The sequence below is a fragment of the Hipposideros armiger genome, unplaced genomic scaffold (assembly GCF_001890085.2).
Source record: "Hipposideros armiger isolate ML-2016 unplaced genomic scaffold, ASM189008v1 scaffold_633, whole genome shotgun sequence".
NCBI classification, from domain to species: Eukaryota; Metazoa; Chordata; class Mammalia; order Chiroptera; family Hipposideridae; genus Hipposideros; species Hipposideros armiger.
Window position 1 is genome coordinate 853,825 of NW_017731983.1, and position 18,870 is coordinate 872,694.

General features: G+C 38.9%; 1 protein-coding gene across 32 annotated transcripts in view; it reads left to right on the forward strand.

The window, feature by feature from the left end:
- Window positions 1-18,870, forward strand: part of RBFOX2 (RNA binding fox-1 homolog 2) — a 253,002-nt gene that overhangs the window by 171,975 nt on the left and 62,157 nt on the right. For 31 of the 32 annotated variants that reach the window (XM_019625525.1, XM_019625527.1, XM_019625540.1 and 28 more), the window contains one exon: window positions 13,870-14,094. In XM_019625525.1, the coding sequence (XP_019481070.1) occupies window positions 13,870-14,094 (225 nt within the window). Of the gene's footprint in view, window positions 1-8,102; window positions 8,130-13,869; window positions 14,095-18,870 lie in introns of those variants that run through there. The other variant, XM_019625536.1, reaches the window with a different exon arrangement.

The following is an 18,870-nucleotide window of genomic DNA, read 5'->3' on the forward strand; positions in this document are numbered from 1 at the left end:
GAGCCTCCGTCATCTCTCAATTGGGTTGTTCTGATGGCCTCCTAACTGGGCTGCCTGCATCTGCCTTTGCTGAGTGATCCACTTCAAACCTAAGTCTGACCGCGGCTCTTCTGTGCTCAGGACTCACTGGAGAAGAAAGGCCCAGATCCCCGCAGTGGCCTTAAGCTTTACAAGATTTCCACCTGACATCGCTTTTTCCGCACTGCCACCTTTCTCCATCCCCTGCCACTCTTTCCTGGCTTCTTCCAGTCCAGTCATGTGGCCTCCTTGCTCCTAGATGAAGTGGAGCAGGCTTTCACCTCCTAGCCTTTGCATTTGTGTTCCCTTCGTGTGGCCCGCTCTTCCCCAGGTAGACACAGGGCTTGCTCCCTGAATTCCTGTAGGCTCTGCGCACGTTACCTCCCCTGACCACCCCGCGTCAAATAGCGGTCCTCTATCCCCTATCCCTCCACCCCTGCACTCCTGGATTCTCTTTCTTGCTTTATTTTTGTCCATAGCACACCGTCTGTTCCTTGTTTTGCTTGCGTGTTTATTATGTGTCTCTTCCCTACTAGAATGCAAACTCCATAGGGCAGGACTCTTGTCTTTAATTACTGTTGTTTCCTCAGCATCTAGAACAAAGTGTCTAACACGTGATAGGTACTCAATAAATATTTGATGGCAAGAGCCGAAGCTGAATAGGTGAAGTAAGCAAGGGCATGACTTCCCTACGAGGTGTTTGGACTGGAGATTGCAGACATTGAGGAGTGTAGGGTTTTTATGAAGAAGATTAATTTACAATATCTGATTGAGATTTATTTTAGAAAGGTCATTCTAACAGCTGCTTGGAATATTGATTAGATTAAGGTTAAGTTAGAAGAAAGGAGAACTATTAAAAGAAAGATTCTTGAGATAGCCTGGGTGAGAACAGACTCTTTTTTTAAAAATTTCCCACAGTACATAATGTGGATTCTCACATGTCGCCTTTTTATTAGCATTTATATGTATTTAATATTATATGTATTTACTAGAACTGTAATAACTCATTATGTGGCAAATATTTATGAATGATTATGTTGTAATAAGCTTTCTGCAGTTCCTAAAGCTATTGAGGGAAAGGTTTCTTTTTTACAGACCTACTTTTGAAGTAGATATTGAACTACCTGGTTAATTCAGTGTAACGAGCATTTTCTGTAGATCAACTGCTGTATGCTTATCGTTTGCTGAGGAAGCTATGATGAAGAAGTGTATGATTCAGTTCCTGATCTGCTTAGGGCTTTACTTGTGAAATGAATAGAGGAAATATAAACTATCGTGTAACTGTGGTTGCAGACAAGACAAAATGCAGTTTTCTGGAATGGGTATAGGGAAAAATTTTGTCTGTTACTATTGTATATCATATGAATCATCATTTTAAAGAAGTGGACTTACAGTAGAATATCCGATCAAAATCTATGAATAATTAAATATGATTTTATGATTCGGGAGACATTACAAAATCTTGCTGATGTTTTGTTCTGAAACTGAGTTATGGCCATGTTCAAGGATATTCCATTTTAATATAGAAAATGCAGACTTAATTGTCTGTGAAAACAAAATAAAGGATAAATTAAATTGTAGTGAAAAGTTTGATTGAGAAAAAGAATAATCATCCGTGCATTGTATAAATCAACAGTTACATTGAGTAGAATAGACAACCAATTATTCATTTTGTGTAGGGCCTTCCATTTCCAAGCAGGCAGGTAGTTGACCCAGAATGTCTCTTGTCTCTTGTTGTAGGGAGAAGGCATGATTTATGAATGGTTGAGGTTGTAACTACTGCATTAAGGAGATATGGAAGAAAGAGTTTTTAAGAGGTTGGAGACATTAATACTGTTACAGGGTTCATCATTTTTAACCTAATAGACTATTGGTTTGAATGACTTTGTTCTGAAATATTTATTTTTCTGTTTAAATATTCATTGCTTTGAGATGGCAGAACACACTCAGCCTCAGGGGAGTGGTCAGGCTAGCTTTTCTCTGTGGGTAATTTCAGAGGGTGTGTGTGTGTGTGTGTGTGTGTGTGTGTGTTTTAAAGACAAGAGATTTGCTGGCAAGTTTGTAGTGTAGCTGTTGGCCAAGCCTGTATCTGTCCTTAGATGTGCATATATGATATCCTGTAACTTAGTTAAAGCATATTGTATTTCCTGATTTACTTGTATTTATTGTCTGTTTGCAAGAGCTCCAGATTGCACTTAGTTCCCTCCTGCACTGGCTCTCCCCTTCACGTGGCTGTAGCACACTCACACCCTGTGTCCTTCAGTTCTACCCATGCTAAAAGTAGGACCCATTGTTAGGCTTGCATTTCAGTAGGTTTGCGTTTTTGTAAACACTGGTGTTTATTTTCATCTATGGGTTCCATATAAAAAGGTAGCCCTCTACTTTCAGGTAATTTACATGTATGGTCACTGTGACCATAACCTGTTCCTCTCGTAACCTAGTCCCTCCCTAATCTTTGCCTTCTAGAGGTGTAGATGCTTCCAGGCCTTTTCTGGAGGCACCACCGCCACCATAATTCTCTCTCACTCTGCTCAGCCAAAAGCCTCTAAAACAGCTTTTTCTCAGTGTGGCACTCAAACCACCTGTACCTGGAGAATAGGACCGTAGTCTAACTCACTGAATCATTCTGTGGGAAAAGGATCTTGATTTTAAAATGCATATATTTTAACAACCAGAGTGGTTGTTACGCACAATAAAATATGGGAATCTCTGCTTCTGAGGAACCAGGTAAAAGATGAGTTTGTGGGTGTTGAGGGGGATGGGTGTAGTGGAAGTGGGTCCGTATTCCCTGGGGTTAGTGATTTTATTGGTGAGACTGCAGCAGGAATCGATGTGTTTGTTCCTAGACTCCTTTCTTGGAATCAGACAGTGCTTTTCCCTAAAATTTAATATTTCAGTTGGTGATTGGCTTTTTATTACTATAATCATTATCATATAATAATAAAATCTGTTTTTGTTAGCTTCCTTGGGATCCCAGCCATCAACTAAGTCACAGACAACCAAATGAAAAATGAACTGTTGGAATTCAGCCTGAACATAAAAATTGGAGACTACAAGGAAACTTCATGTATAGGTCTTCCCTCCCACTTTCTAATTTACCAACAGATTGTCTGACATCTCAGGGCTCTGGATATAATTTATATTCACTGTGAAAGAGAAAATATATTTATCTAATTTACTTTTGCTACTATTAAATTTAAGTATTTAGGTAAATTGAAAATCTAAAATGAATGTCACTTACTGTCTAGTAAATGGGTATTATATTGTCTTTGTACGCATTTATTCATCCATTTTATTTCTCTGGGTTTTCTTCTTGGTCTATCATTCTTCTACATAGTTTTTAAAAATTAATTGATTCTAGATGATCTTAAATCCAGTGTTCTGTCCTTATCTTTCTGTGATAACAGTTACGGAGCTCTTTTTTTCCCTTTGGTCACAGATACCTGGGCAGAAGTCACTGCTTTTGGTACAAGAGCTGAGAAGAATGATAGGCTTTTCCTTAGGCACTCTCAGCTAAAAGCTTTTTGTAAATTCTTTCACAAAGACTGGTAAGAGTTTGAAATCTGAGCCTATCTAAGCAAATCCCAGGGGATGAAAATGACATAATTTATAAAATGCTTAAAGACAAAAATAGTTTGTCTTATAAGCCTAGAGACTTTCCATTTATGTACAGCATTAGGAAAATGGTTAGTGACATTGGCAATGGTGATGAACTAGTGAAAAGGTGATGAGCTAGTGAAAACTATATGATGAAGTGATTCTTTTTATGGTGATGTAAATAAAATTGATATCGACCTGTATCTGTTGGTGATCCATTATGATCATAGATGTAACATGGGAATTGGAATAGTTTTCTCTTAAGATACGATTTGCAGCATGTTAGAAGCAGCCCAGTAGCTAATTAGATATATACTGTATAAATGGGACGCAGGATTACCAAGCTAAATAAACTAGAATGAAGTTGAAAAATAAATGGGAAGGTATAAACAAACAAAAATACCCTTCTCTCTCCGAGATTACTTAGACTTGAATTATTCTAGAAAAATGAAGACAAGTTATATTTTGGGCCATTCTATGTTCCCCTGTAATACTTTATGCTTAGCTTTGTTTGTATCACAAATAACATTGATGTAATCATTAGTTTACATGCCTTTCTCACCTTTTAAATTTGATCCTACAAAAGCAAAGTCTTATTTTTGCCCTTGTGCTCCCTCCCCCCACCCCAGAACTAGCACATTGTAGATGCTTAAATGGCAGTAAATAATTGATTCAAATACTCAGAATAAATAAGTAGGAACAGAGGCAATGCTTAAGAAACAATAACAAAGCAGGCTCATTTACCCCAAGCAGGATGACTTGTAAATAATGAGAAAGCTTTTCTTTAAAGAATGGACAAAGGTGAGTGAGTTAGTAAGTCCTGAATAGTGAGTCTGCAGCTATAAATGTTAAAAAACAAAACATCTTGTTCTACCTGTTCCCTATAACTGATTGGTTGCCAGATTCTTTAAATTCCACCACACAGCATCCCAGATTCCACTTCCTTTGCCCCACTACACTCCTTTAGGCCCAGGTGCCTCCTCCAATCTGCTGCCAAAGCCTATTTCTGCCTCCTGCTTGTCCTCCCTCTAGCGCAGCTGTTCTCAACCTTCCTAATGCCGCGACCCCTTAATACAGTTCCTCATGTTGTGGTGACCCCCAACCATAAAATTATTTTCGTTGCTACTCTAGAACTGTAATTTTGCTACTGTTATGAATCGTCATGTAAATATCTTTTTGTTTTCCGATGGTCTTAGGCAACCCCTGTGAAAGGGTCGTTCGACCCCCAAAGGGGTCGCGACACAGGCTGAGAGCCGCTGCTCTAGCGTATCCCACGTACTGTTAACATTATACAAGCTATGATTCTGTTCACCCCTATTTTGATTGTGGTAGTTCTTCCTTACCAAGAAATAGTACTTAGAGTTATCAGTGTCTAACTGATTTGGATATTAGGATACTCGACACATAGAGAAAAATATCATAAAGGATAAGGGAGAGGTTTCAAGTAAGTCTAATTGACTGGGGGGAAATGGTTAGCTCAATCAGAAGAAATAAGGAAAGATGGTAATGAATTCGCTTTTTAGACATAACCGAGTTGGTTTTGTAATGTTATTGGGACACTGAGGGAGAAAGGGTCCAGTTGGAGTTGGAAATGTGCAAATGAGCCTCTGGAAGCATTGGAAGCAGAGACAGAAACCTAGTTGAGGGAGCTTGGCTGGTGCCACGTCGGTGAGTTTCCCTTGTTCTCATTTAATCCTCACGGCAACCTCTGATGTGAGCAGTCCATCCTGCTGCTGAAGAAGCAGGCTAGCACAAGGGTTCAGGAAGTCATCCATCCATACCTGGTAAGAGGTGTAGGTGGGATTTAAAGTCAGGTGTGTCTTTCAGGCTCATGTTCTTTCTTCTTCTGACTCTGCCTCTCTTGAAAACTTGGGGGAAAAGACGTGTTAGACCTGAAAAACACCGTATTTCCCCATGTATAAGACGCACCGTTTTGCGAAAAATTTGGGGTCTAAAAACTGGGTGCGTCTTATACAGTGGTTGTAGATTTTTTTAACTTGCATTTCCCGCAAGTGATGAGGAGTTGTATGAATTTTATGATGAATAAAATTTGAGTTCAATAACTTTATGTAATACATTTTTTTTCAAATTTTGGGCCCCAAAATTAAGGTGCATCTTATACATGGGAGCATCTTATACATGGGGAAATATGGTATTTGGAAGTCACCCATAGGCAGGCACTGATTAGAGCTCTGAGATGGCTGTGGGTGAGGGAGTTGGAGTGATAAAAAGATGGAGACTTGGTCCTTGGGTTATACATTTTTCCTGTTAGATGGGAACTGTTTACTGAGATAAAAATACTCGGTTACTACATTATGACTTGAAGGAAATAGACACCTGCAGCTGCCTTTGTGCTATGACAGCAGAGCTCAATAGTTGCATCAGAGACCATATGGTCTGTGAGGCCTAAAATGTTACTACCTGGCCCTTTACAGAAAAAATGCTGACCCCTCCTTTCTCCATACTTCCTTTCTAGGACTTCATCGAGAATGGATCGAGTTGATCCTTGATGGCCTGCCAAGTTTTTCATTGTACATGAGTATTCTTGACAGGGAAAGACATTGGTCCCTGCTGTGGTAGTCTGGCTGTGATGGGAAAGCACCATATCTGGGGGGTATTGAATAGTCTAGATTCATCACCACACAGCATTAGAGTTGGGGTCAGTGTATGATATGCCCGGAGACCCCCCTGGAGATGCCACGTGGAGCAGTGACCAGGAGCACCCGCTTCAGAATTGGCTTGGATTTGGATTTGAGTCCGCCTGCTCATGCCCGTTATTAGCTGAGTGGTTTTGGATAAGATGCTTAACCTTTTTAAATGGCAGTTTTTATGTCTAAAAGGAGAATAATGGGAATACACACTTTATAGGATTGTGAGAATTTAGCGAATTAATATGTGAAGTGCTTAGTGTATTGCTAGATACATAATAAGCATTCATTAAATGTACTCTGCTAATACAGGGAAGGGAGGGGCTAGAGGAGTTTAGAATGTATTTAGTGGGCAATAGTGAACCTTCGTGGCTCCATTTTGGTACATTGCTCTGAATTGTATTGAAGTTTTGTGTATTTATAATAACCTCCCTAATGTGACTGTAAACTCCTGAGAGGCGTATTTCTAACTTTTGTTAGGATATCTTCAGTGCCTGAGACACTTAAGGGGACCCATAGTAGGTATTTAGTTAATAATTTATTTTCTCAGATGAGATATACTTAAGCTGCTTAGCCTGTGGTATTAAAAACAAAACGTTTTCATGCAAGTACAGAGTTGAATTCTTGCCTAGAAATAATCTTGTGAACTTGTGATCTCACAGTTTGTCAGGGGGCTTTAGTACTTCTCTTCTGAACTTATAACTCTGGAATACGGCCTGGAACTTGAATAGAAATTGACAACCGTGTAACATGTTTAATAATAATAAATACTTGGGGAAATTTTCAGACATTACAGTATAGGAGATAAAATATGAGATCACTCCTAGCCCAGTTTCATTCCCTTAGTATATAAATATAATGGCTGTTTTTATTTAAGAAAGCTAAAAAAAATTTTCTATACTAAGTAACAACATAATCGACCAAGAATTTCTTCTTGACCTCCTGACAGAGGTTTTCATTTCCGTCCTTTTCGGGAATCAGTTCAGCCTCTACCTGTCTTGCATCTCTTTGAAACATAGTGCCAAGGCTGTAAGTGGGCCCTGGAGGATGTGTGTACCTTTCTTCCCCCACTCCCCCCACACCACTAATTGTTTATTCTGTTGACCAGCCAGCTTTGTCAGGACTGTCCCTGTGGGAGAGGTGCTAGTGTGTACGAGTGAGCCAGCGAGCGTCCCCAGCGGGGCTGAGGGGGACAGTGGAGGCTGGAGTGAGAGCCAGGCTGAGAGGAGCGGAGGGCGAGCAGTGATGTCCCCTTTGTCGCATTGCTCCTCCCCGGGAGAGCCTTTACCAGTAGTTCCGGGGACTCTCCTTGTGACCTACAAGCTCGTATTTACACCTGGAGCTAGAGTGTAGATCTGTGGAGACTTTTGGTGCTCCTTTTCTCTTTCACATAGGAATCCACTGAATCTGAATTTTCTTTCACACCTGTCTTCAAGCCAGTAAATCCTGTGAGGGCTTCTGAAGCAGAGTGCTTCGGGTAGGTGGGTGGGTGTGTGTGTGGGCGGGCGGGCAGGCAGGCAGGCAGGCAAGAGGTAAAGCACTGAATTATTTGAAGGAGAAGGGAGAGAATTCTTTGATTTCCCTCCTAGAATGCCCGAAATAGCTAGAGAAATCATCTGTAATACCCCACCCTGGAGAAAATGAAAAGAACTTAAAACAGTGATGGGTGATGAAGATAGACTTTTTCCCTGAAAAATTATAGGTAAAAATGTAAGGTTTTTGTAGCTCATTTTTACGAACTAAACAAAAGGAAGATTTTTATGTAAAGCAATCCTTAGAACCATGTAGAAAGATTCTTGGACCCTGAAGACAGCTGAAATTTGATGCTGTGTAACTTTAAAATGGAAGACTGTTATGAATCTTAAGGTAATGTCATTATAATTTTTTTAAGAATAGTAACAATTCGGTGTCTCAGCATATTGGCTTCCTCTTATTGATTACATTTTCTTGTCATTCTCTTTTATATTAAAAATACTTTGTAGGCTTTATTACAAAAGTAACCCATATTTATAATTAGGAGCACTGGGGAACTTGGGGATTGGGGATAGCTATGTTCACTGTTTTAATAGTGGTGATCACTTCATGTGTGTACATGTGTGTATGTCAGACTTACCAAGGTGGACACTATAAATAAATAGATGCAGTTTAGTGTGTGTGTCACTTATACCCCACTAAAACTCTTTAATTTTTTTGACTTGATGGCTAAAAAAATTAACACTTATTTTGCTGTTAGTATGTATTTCCATTTGTTAGTGAGATTGAGCATTTTTATCATGTCAGCCATTTGTATTTCATCTTCTGTGAATTATTCAGTTTACCAATTAATAACTGAATTACTCAGTTTACGTTTTCTGTTGTGTGTTTCTTATTAATTTATATAACTTACTCTTGCATTAGTGATGATAAAACCCAGCGTGTCTGTCCTACCTGTTGCTATTAGTAAAGCGAACTGTTTCCCCCAAGTTAGTTTTACTTTTGAGTTTGGAGTCCGTTTCCCCCCTTTCTTCTTTCCTTCCTAAACTACATAGCCAAATCTGTCTTTTTTTTTTTTTTTGTCTTTTTTTCTTTTTTTCCTTTCTGGTTTTTGGTTTCCTGTCTCACTTAAGAATTTGCCACACCCCAGTTATACTCCCAACTTTTAAAAAAATATTTTTATAGTTTTAGTTGTTACATTAGATTTCATCCCTCCTGGAATTTTGGGGAGATGGGAGTCTGAGCCACGGGGCTCATTTTCTTTCTAGTGGGTAGCCAGCTTTTACAAATACCATATGATAAATAAACCATCTTTCCCCACTGAATTGAAATGGCACCATTATCTTCTATTAAGTTTCCATAAAAACTTGAATCTGTTTTAGGATTATCAATGTTCTATAAAATAGAGCATGCCCTACTTCATAGTTTTTCCTTTTCCAAGAGTTTGAGCTCTGAGCAACAGTGGTTCGAGTCCAGCCCAAGCTGAGCAGCCGCTGAGCTGCCAACAGGTAGCAGGATGGCTCAGCTAAAAAAAANTGATAAAAATAAAAAATAAATTTAAAAAGGGAAAATGAGTTACCAAAAACACCCTAAAAAATAAATATCAAAGATCTTTGAGAATGCATTTGGGGGGAAAAAATGAACTTCAGATATTGAAAGATAAAATCTAATTAGTATAATAGTTTATATCAGGATGATCTTTTTTAAGAAAATTGGCCTTCTACAATTGATCCCTTCTCCTTCCCACCCCTGCCTCACTCCCCATTATCATACAGCCCCCAGGACTGAGACCCAGGCTTCTCCACTCGTCCCCATGCCGTTGCCGCTCTGCTGAGTCTGCCATCGGATTGTCTCTAGCACTGATCCCCCATCCTCCTTCCCTCCGCCTCTGCTGGAGCTCAGATTCAGAGCCCTCGGGTCCCTCCAGAGTTCGCAGTATCCTAACAGATCTCTGCCGTCCCCTCCTCAGCTCACTTCTGTTCTCCTGTGCTGAGCTGCCGGCCATCCAGAGTCCATGTTCTATAGAGGCGAGAGAGGTGTAAGCAAATAACTGTAATAGAAGTGTTCTAATAGAGTCAAGTATCAGGGTCCGGCGTGGGGGCGAGGAGGGAATTAGGCTTTTCTGTTTGGGTGAATCAAACCTCAGAGAGCAGTAGCTGATCAGACTAAATACTAAAGAGCATGTACGGGTATGAGTTAGCCAGATGGGGAGAAAGGAGAAAGGCTTTCGAAGCAGAAAGGATAGCAGGTGCAGAGAAAACGGAGGGTGAAGCAGCACAAGGAGGCTTCCAGGACTTGATACACACGAGTGCCACCCGGGCCGAGCCTCCGTCATCTCTCAATTGGGTTGTTCTGATGGCCTCCTAACTGGGCTGCCTGCATCTGCCTTTGCTGAGTGATCCACTTCAAACCTAAGTCTGACCGTGGCTCTTCTGTGCTGAGGACTCACTGGAGAAGAAAGGCCCAGATCCCCGCAGTGGCCTTAAGCTTTACAAGATTTCCACCTGACATCGCTTTTTCCGCACTGCCACCTTTCTCCATCCCCTGCCACTCTTTCCTGGCTTCTTCCAGTCCAGTCATGTGGCCTCCTTGCTCCTAGATGAAGTGGAGCAGGCTTTCACCTCCTAGCCTTTGCATTTGTGTTCCCTTCGTGTGGCCCGCTCTTCCCCAGGTAGACACAGGGCTTGCTCCCTGAATTCCTGTAGGCTCTGCGCACGTTACCTCCCCTGACCACCCCGCGTCAAATAGCGGTCCTCTATCCCCTATCCCTCCACCCCTGCACTCCTGGATTCTCTTTCTTGCTTTATTTTTGTCCATAGCACACCGTCTGTTCCTTGTTTTGCTTGCGTGTTTATTATGTGTCTCTTCCCTACTAGAATGCAAACTCCATAGGGCAGGACTCTTGTCTTTAATTACTGTTGTTTCCTCAGCATCTAGAACAAAGTGTCTAACACGTGATAGGTACTCAATAAATATTTGATGGCAAGAGCCGAAGCTGAATAGGTGAAGTAAGCAAGGGCATGACTTCCCTACGAGGTGTTTGGACTGGAGATTGCAGACATTGAGGAGTGTAGGGTTTTTATGAAGAAGATTAATTTACAATATCTGATTGAGATTTATTTTAGAAAGGTCATTCTAACAGCTGCTTGGAATATTGATTAGATTAAGGTTAAGTTAGAAGAAAGGAGAACTATTAAAAGAAAGATTCTTGAGATAGCCTGGGTGAGAACAGACTCTTTTTATAAAAATTTCCCACAGTACATAATGTGGATTCTCACATGTCGCCTTTTTATTAGCATTTATATGTATTTAATATTATATGTATTTACTAGAACTGTAATAACTCATTATGTGGCAAATATTTATGAATGATTATGTTGTAATAAGCTTTCTGCAGTTCCTAAAGCTATTGAGGGAAAGGTTTCTTTTTTACAGACCTACTTTTGAAGTAGATATTGAACTACCTGGTTAATTCAGTGTAACGAGCATTTTCTGTAGATCAACTGCTGTATGCTTATCGTTTGCTGAGGAAGCTATGATGAAGAAGTGTATGATTCAGTTCCTGATCTGCTTAGGGCTTTACTTGTGAAATGAATAGAGGAAATATAAACTATCGTGTAACTGTGGTTGCAGATAAGACAAAATGCAGTTTTCTGGAATGGGTATAGGGAAAAATTTTGTCTGTTACTATTGTATATCATATGAATCATCATTTTAAAGAAGTGGACTTACAGTAGAATATCCGATCAAAATCTATGAATAATTAAATATGATTTTATGATTCGGGAGACATTACAAAATCTTGCTGATGTTTTGTTCTGAAACTGAGTTATGGCCATGTTCAAGGATATTCCATTTTAATATAGAAAATGCAGACTTAATTGTCTGTGAAAACAAAATAAAGGATAAATTAAATTGTAGTGAAAAGTTTGATTGAGAAAAAGAATAATCATCCGTGCATTGTATAAATCAACAGTTACATTGAGTAGAATAGACAACCAATTATTCATTTTGTGTAGGGCCTTCCATTTCCAAGCAGGCAGGTAGTTGACCCAGAATGTCTCTTGTCTCTTGTTGTAGGGAGAAGGCATGATTTATGAATGGTTGAGGTTGTAACTACTGCATTAAGGAGATATGGAAGAAAGAGTTTTTAAGAGGTTGGAGACATTAATACTGTTACAGGGTTCATCATTTTTAACCTAATAGACTATTGGTTTGAATGACTTTGTTCTGAAATATTTATTTTTCTGTTTAAATATTCATTGCTTTGAGATGGCAGAACACACTCAGCCTCAGGGGAGTGGTCAGGCTAGCTTTTCTCTGTGGGTAATTTCAGAGGGNGAGGAACCTCCATACTATTTTCCATAGCAGCTGCACCAATCTGCATTCCCACCAACAGTGTATGAGCGTTCCTTTTTCTCCACAGCCTCTCCAACACTTGTTATTATTTGTCGTGTTGATGATAGCCATTCTAACTGGTGTGAGGTGATATCTCATTGTGGTTTTGATTTGCATTTCTGTGATGATTAGTGATGTTGAGCATCTTTTCATGTGTCCATTGGCCATCTGTATGTCCTCTTTGGAGAAATGTCTATTCAGGTCCTCTGCCTATCTTTTTAATTGGATTGTTTGGGGGTTTTTGTTGTTGAGTTGTATGAGCTCCTTATATATTTTGGATATTAGCCCCTTATCGGAGGCGTTGTTTGCAAAAATCTTCTCCCATTGGGTTGGTTGCCTCTTTGTTTTGTTTATGGTTTCTTTTGCTGTGCAGAGCTTTTTAGTTTGATATAGTCCCATTCATTTATTTTAGCTTTTACTTCCCTTTCCTTTGAGGTCAAATTCATAATCTGCTCTTTAATTAAGGTGCAAGAAGGATAATTGGGACTGAGAGAGAAAGAAGGAATGGTTACTTGCTTGTTTGAAGGAAGTGATGGCTCATGACTATGAGGAAGCCAAGTGACAAAATCCCAGATTTTTCTTTGATCCCTAATGATTTGATGTTTAAAATGGGTGAGGGGGAGTTTATCAAAGTGCTGACATTTTGAAGCATTTGGCCGTCTCTGCCAAGTACTTCCAGGACAGTGGCTCAAGACTTTGCAGACTTGTGTATCTTCAGTAACATGATGGCTCTGCTTTTCATGGCGTAAAATGGGAGGTCAGGAGGTCAGTTGTTGAGAAGGGAGAGCTTTGCCAAATCTGTTACACAAGATTTAAACACCTCTTTTGTGTCTGAACTTAAAGCCGGAACAGAAATAGGAGAGGGGCTATGGAGCCAAAATAGCTTCTAACGTTTTCTGTAGTGACTGCATATTCTTTACTGATATTTCAAATATCACACTGGATCCCAGGTAAGCATCTGGGAACGGAAATTGTGTTGAGAGGTGTCCTGCTGTATTGTTAGCCTAGTAATGTTAGCAGTAATTGTGAAAAACTCATTCAAGTTTTGTCTGAGGAATTTTTTGTCTATTTCTAATATTTCTAAGTTAAGTTTAAAAAAAGTTATTACTATTAACCTGGTAGCCAAGATTTAAATAAATCTCTACCTTGAAATCCAAAGATTAATTTTTTAATAATATACTTTCTCCTGAACTCCATTCTCTTAAAATCTAAAGGTCTATGTTGTCTGGTTTTGAGAATTTAATTTGTAATGTCATTCTACCTGTTTCTATAAATTATGATTTAATGAAATTGATTTGTTTACCCCTAAGAATCACTAAAGGAATAGAGTCTCCTAAAGAAAATAATTACTTGCCCAAACTAATTTTAATTCTTATAATTTATCTGATGTGAGACATTTCTTGGCATTTTTTGGAACTTGGTTTAAAGGAAAATTTCTGACCCTTTGGTAACTAGGCAGCTTTAATGTGGTCATGTGCCTGTCCAGTACCACAAATTCACTGAAGTCGGCTGTGTGTTTGTGTCTACATACATCTACGTGTGTGTGTGTGTGTGTGTGTGTGTGTGTGTGTGTAACAATATTCCCCCCAGTCCTGAGGCAGTAAGTGTTCTATTCTACCTGCGAAGTGAGAGAATATTCAGAAAATTGTATATACTCACCTTAAAAATAATTACTTTATGAGAATTTAGAGTCATTTTTGTCCTCATTTTCTCGCTCTCTCACTGTTTCTTTTAGGGTAACCAGGAGCCAACAACAACTCCTGACGCAATGGTTCAGCCGTTTACTACCATCCCATTTCCACCACCTCCACAAAATGGAATTCCCACAGAATATGGAGTGCCACACACTCAGGACTATGCCGGCCAGACCAGTGAGCATAACCTGACACTCTACGGTAGTACGCAAGCCCACGGAGAGCAGAGCAGCACCTCACCCAGCACACAGAACGGATCTCTTACGGTATGTGAATTCGGAGATGGCAAATGGAAGAGTGGGTGTCGCCTTTGACATCTTCACCTTAATCATCATACCAGAAACCCTTTGAATTACCTTCGTACTTACTTTACTCTACCTAGCATTTATGTTATTTCAGTGCTACTCTAAGCGTTGTAATTAGAAGATAGGACTTAGAATTAAAACTCAGCAGTCCCCACCTAGAACTTTACAGTCCCGAAGTGGAACAGACAGTATAACAAGGTAAGTGCAAAAGTGAGGGTACACTTAGGGGGGTGCTGCTCTTTTCAACTTCTCCAGGAACTCACATTTTGCAAAATCTCATGGTCCCTTCTCTGTTCTCATTGTCCACAGTCGCTCAGCAGCGTGCCACACAGCCTCCTCCTCCACCTGGAAGCACTTAGTCCCTCGGCTTTTGTGACAACTCCCTAGTCTCCTCCTAAGCACTAGAAGCTCTTTCTTCGTTCTTTTGCTGGTTCCTCTTTTTCTCTTCAGTTTTTAAATGTTGCAGTACTCCAGGCCTGCGTCCTAGGGCCCCTTTTCCTCTTATTTTATATCCTCTTTGTATATGATTATACTACTAAATTCATCTAGTTGCTCAAGTAAAACATTATTTACTTCATCTCTACATTCAGTCCCATTAGCAAGTCTTGGCAACCGTAACTCTAAAACATCTTGCTTCAGTCTCGTCTCTTTATCTTAAGAATGTAGCTGCGTAGCGAATGCGACTAAGAGCTTCTGCCCGAGTTCTTGGGTTTGAGTCCCAGTGTGGCCCTGCTTAGCAGTATGGCCTCCGGCCGCTTATTTACTCTCTGCCTTGGCTTTTCTGCAAAATGAAGACTAGTACCCACCTCAAGTGGCTGTTAGGAGATTTAAAAGAGTTTAATTCATGTAAGGTGTTGATCATCATCATCATCACTCTAATCCAAACCTCATCACTTATTTCCTAGATTACTGCTGCCTAACTTATCCATCCTCCACATAGCATGCAAGATAAGGTTTTGGTTTTGGGTTGTTGTTTTTTTTAATGCAAACAATGCTATTTCCCTGCTTAACTCTCATGGTTCCCTAACATACTCAGAATAAAACCCAAACTCTGTACTTGATTTTACTTTATTCACTAATCCTTGGCCCCAGCCTACCTCTTACTACTAATTTGCTAAAAGTACAGGAAATGTCCTAAATTAACAATAGGTATGTACCACATAGGCGAGGTGTGATAAAAAAAATACAGTGAATGTTGAAATTAAAATTATTGCAGTAAAAGACACATTGCCATTAATCCCCCTCAAAATACTCCACCTTGCTTCAAACATACTTGTCCCATCGTTCTTGCCACTTTCTGAAGCAGTTCTGGAAGTCCTCTTTCCTGAGTGTCTTTAGTTGTGCTGTCATGGCTGCCTTGATGTCCTGAATCCATTCAAAACATTTACCTTTCATGGTCATTTTGACTTGGGGGAAGAGCCAGAAGTTGCATGGTGCCAGATCCGGTGAATAAGATGGTGAGGACACACCATAATGTTTTTATTTGACAGAAATTTTGGTACCAGAAGCGATGTGTGACATGGAGCCCTTCCATTGTGATCATAAAATACAGTGAATGCTGCTGCTGAGTGCCATCCATTGGAAAGGCAGGGATCTTCAATATGGGAAGCGGCGGGTCAAACCTTAGTAACAGTGTGTGACAAGTTTCAACTTGTTCAGTCAGTTGGGTGTGAGCTATGGTTGAGAGAAGGTGTGTTTTCAANGTTTGAGCTCTGAGCAACAGTGGTTCGAGTCCAGCCCAAGCTGAGCAGCCGCTGAGCTGCCAACAGGTAGCAGGATGGCTCAGCTAAAAAAAAAAGATGATAGTTTTTCCTTTTCCAGTAGTTTTTCATATACACATTAGAAAAGTATTTATTCCTATTTCCTTCCCCAGACACAATTTGCTTCTGATTGTAAATGGCATTAGGTATACATTTTATTTTGGGAAGGATTAACATTTTTATATTAAGTATTCCTCCAGAAACAAAATATATCTTTCTATTATTTATTTCTTGTTTTGTATTATATATTTTATAACATAAATTTTGTTTCTCTTTTGAATAACTAGTTACTGCTAGTTTTAAAATAGTTATGTATAAATTGACATTTTTATTATTAGGTCTACTAGTCTGTAGTTAATTAACTTCTTAGTTAAAATTTATTGAGGTAACAATGGTGAGTAAAATTACATAGGTTTCAAGTGTACAATTCTGCAGTACATCATCTGTATTTCATACTGTGTGTTTACCACCCAGAGTCAATTCTCCTTCTGTAGTTAATTAATTCTTTTGGCTTTTCTAAGTATATAGCCTTATTTGTAAGGATAAGTTGTTTCTTACTATTTTTATCCGCATTTTATTTTTATTGTCTTATTGTACAAATTAGAATTAATAGTGATGGGTACAATTATCTTATGATTTTTAATAACAATGACAAGTACTTCAGTGTAACATATTTTTTTATTGTCTCATTTTTTTGTTATAATTAACTTATAACAACATACTTGCCAAGTCTTCAATTTAATGAATTTTAACTATTTGATACCACTATCAATAACATTATAATATCAATAAGATATATAACATTTCCATCATCCTAGAATGTTCCATAATACCAAATTTTTATCAACGCTACTCCCCGGAAAAGAGACAAGTACTTCCTCATTTGTGTTGCTATAGATTAGTTTTTCCTATTACTTTTCCTATTCTTACACTTCAAATGACTGGAATTATATAGTATGTATTTTTTGTGTGTCTGGCTTCCTTCATTCAACACTATTAGGATTCATCCGTGTTGTAAGTTCATTCGCGCGGGCGCACGCGCGCTTTTGTGTGTGTGTGTGTGTGTGTGTGTGTGTGTGTGTAGCATCCCATTTTGTGAATAGATCACAATTTCTTTTCCTGATGTATTGATTTCAGTACAGTTGGTCTCAGCTTGGTGCTATTATGAATAAGCTCCATGAACATTCTCGTACAGGTGTTTTTGTACACGTATGCTTTTATTTCTTTGGGGTGTATGTAAGGAGTATTTTAACTTTATAGAAAAGTGAAACTGCAGAACAGTTCCATAAAACGGATATACCATTTGACACTTTGATGAGCAGTGTATGAAAGCTCTTGTTGTTCCACATCCTTGTCAACATTTGGAGTTTTCAGTGTTTTAGCCATTCTGGCAGGTGTAAAATGGTATCTCATTGGCTTTAATTTCATATCCTGATGACTCATGTTGAGCTACCCATTCCCGTATTTCCTGCCCTTTGGTATATCTTTCTGTGGGAAGTTGTCAGAGTCATAGCCCATTTTAGAAAATGCTTTGTTCTTTTCGTTATGATTTGTACCAGTTCTTTCTAGCTTCTGGGTGTGTGTCCTTTGTCAGATGTGTGAGTGGTGAATACTGCCTCAGTCTCTGTGCTGTCTTTCTATTATCTTACTGGTGCCTTTCAAAGAGCAGAAGGATTTAAATTTTGATGGCGTCCAGTTTATCAGTTTTTCCTTTAATAGTTCTTTTTTTGTGTATCCCAAGAACCCTTTGTTAAGAAGTTGTGAAGATTTTCCTATGTTTTTCTAAAAGTTTTATAGTTTTAGCTCTTATATTTAGGTCTATTAAATTTTGCATAAATGGGGTAAGAGTTGCGGTGTGTTTTATTTCCGTTAGGTATTCAGTTTTTCTGTTTATTTAAAAGGCTTTTTCCCCCCACTGAATTGATACGATACCTTAATACAAGTATAGACTGTATGTGCATGTGTCTGCCTCTGGTTTCTTTTCTATCTTATTCATCTATTTGTCTACCTTTAAGCCAGTACCACACTGTTTTGATTACTGTAGCTTTATAATAAATCTTGAAATCAGATGTAAGTCCTCCAATTTTTGTTCTTTTTCAAAATTGGCTATTCTAGGTCCTTTGTATTTCCCTATAAATTTTCATACCAATTTTGTCAACTTCTGCAAAAGTACCTGCTGAGATTTTGATTGGGTTTGTGGGGTTTGGCGTGCACAGTTAGTTATCTTAAGAATATCAAGCTTCCATCCATGATCGTCCATTTCTCCACTTATAACAGCCTTTGTAGATTTGTTGTGTTTTATTATTTTTTTTTGCAGAATAACTGTTATTCTGTAATGATGGTTGAAACTTCCTTTAAAAATAGTGTGAGCTTTCTGCAGCTTTGGATTCATTTTGTTTGGGAGCGTATGAATGAGTGTAATGGTCATCAAGTTAATATTGAAAGCCTGGGATGATGTTTAGAAAATGCTGCTGAAAGTTCAGTTTCCTGCAGCTCTCAGTGGGTAGAGAATCCGCTCCTTTATTATCTTTTTAAATTAAAATGTATTGAGGTGACAATGGTTAGTAAAATTACATAAGTTTCAAGTGTACAATTCTGTAATACATCATCTACATATCACATTGTGTGTTCACCACCCAGAATCAGTTCTTCTTCCATCACCATATATTTGATCCCCTTTGCCCTCTTCTACCACCCACCATTCCCCTTACCCACTGGTAACCACTAAACTATTGTGTCTATGAGTTTTTGTTTCTTTATTTGTTTGTCTTGTTCCTTTGTTGCTTTTAGTTTTATTTCCCACATATCACTGAAATCGTATGGTTCTCGACTTTTTCTGTCTGACTTATTTCGCTTAGCGTAATAATCTCAAGATCCATCCATGTTGTTGCAAATGGCACTATTGCATCTTTTCTTATGGCAGAATAATATTCCATTGTGTATACATACCACATCTTCTTTATCCAATCATCTATCG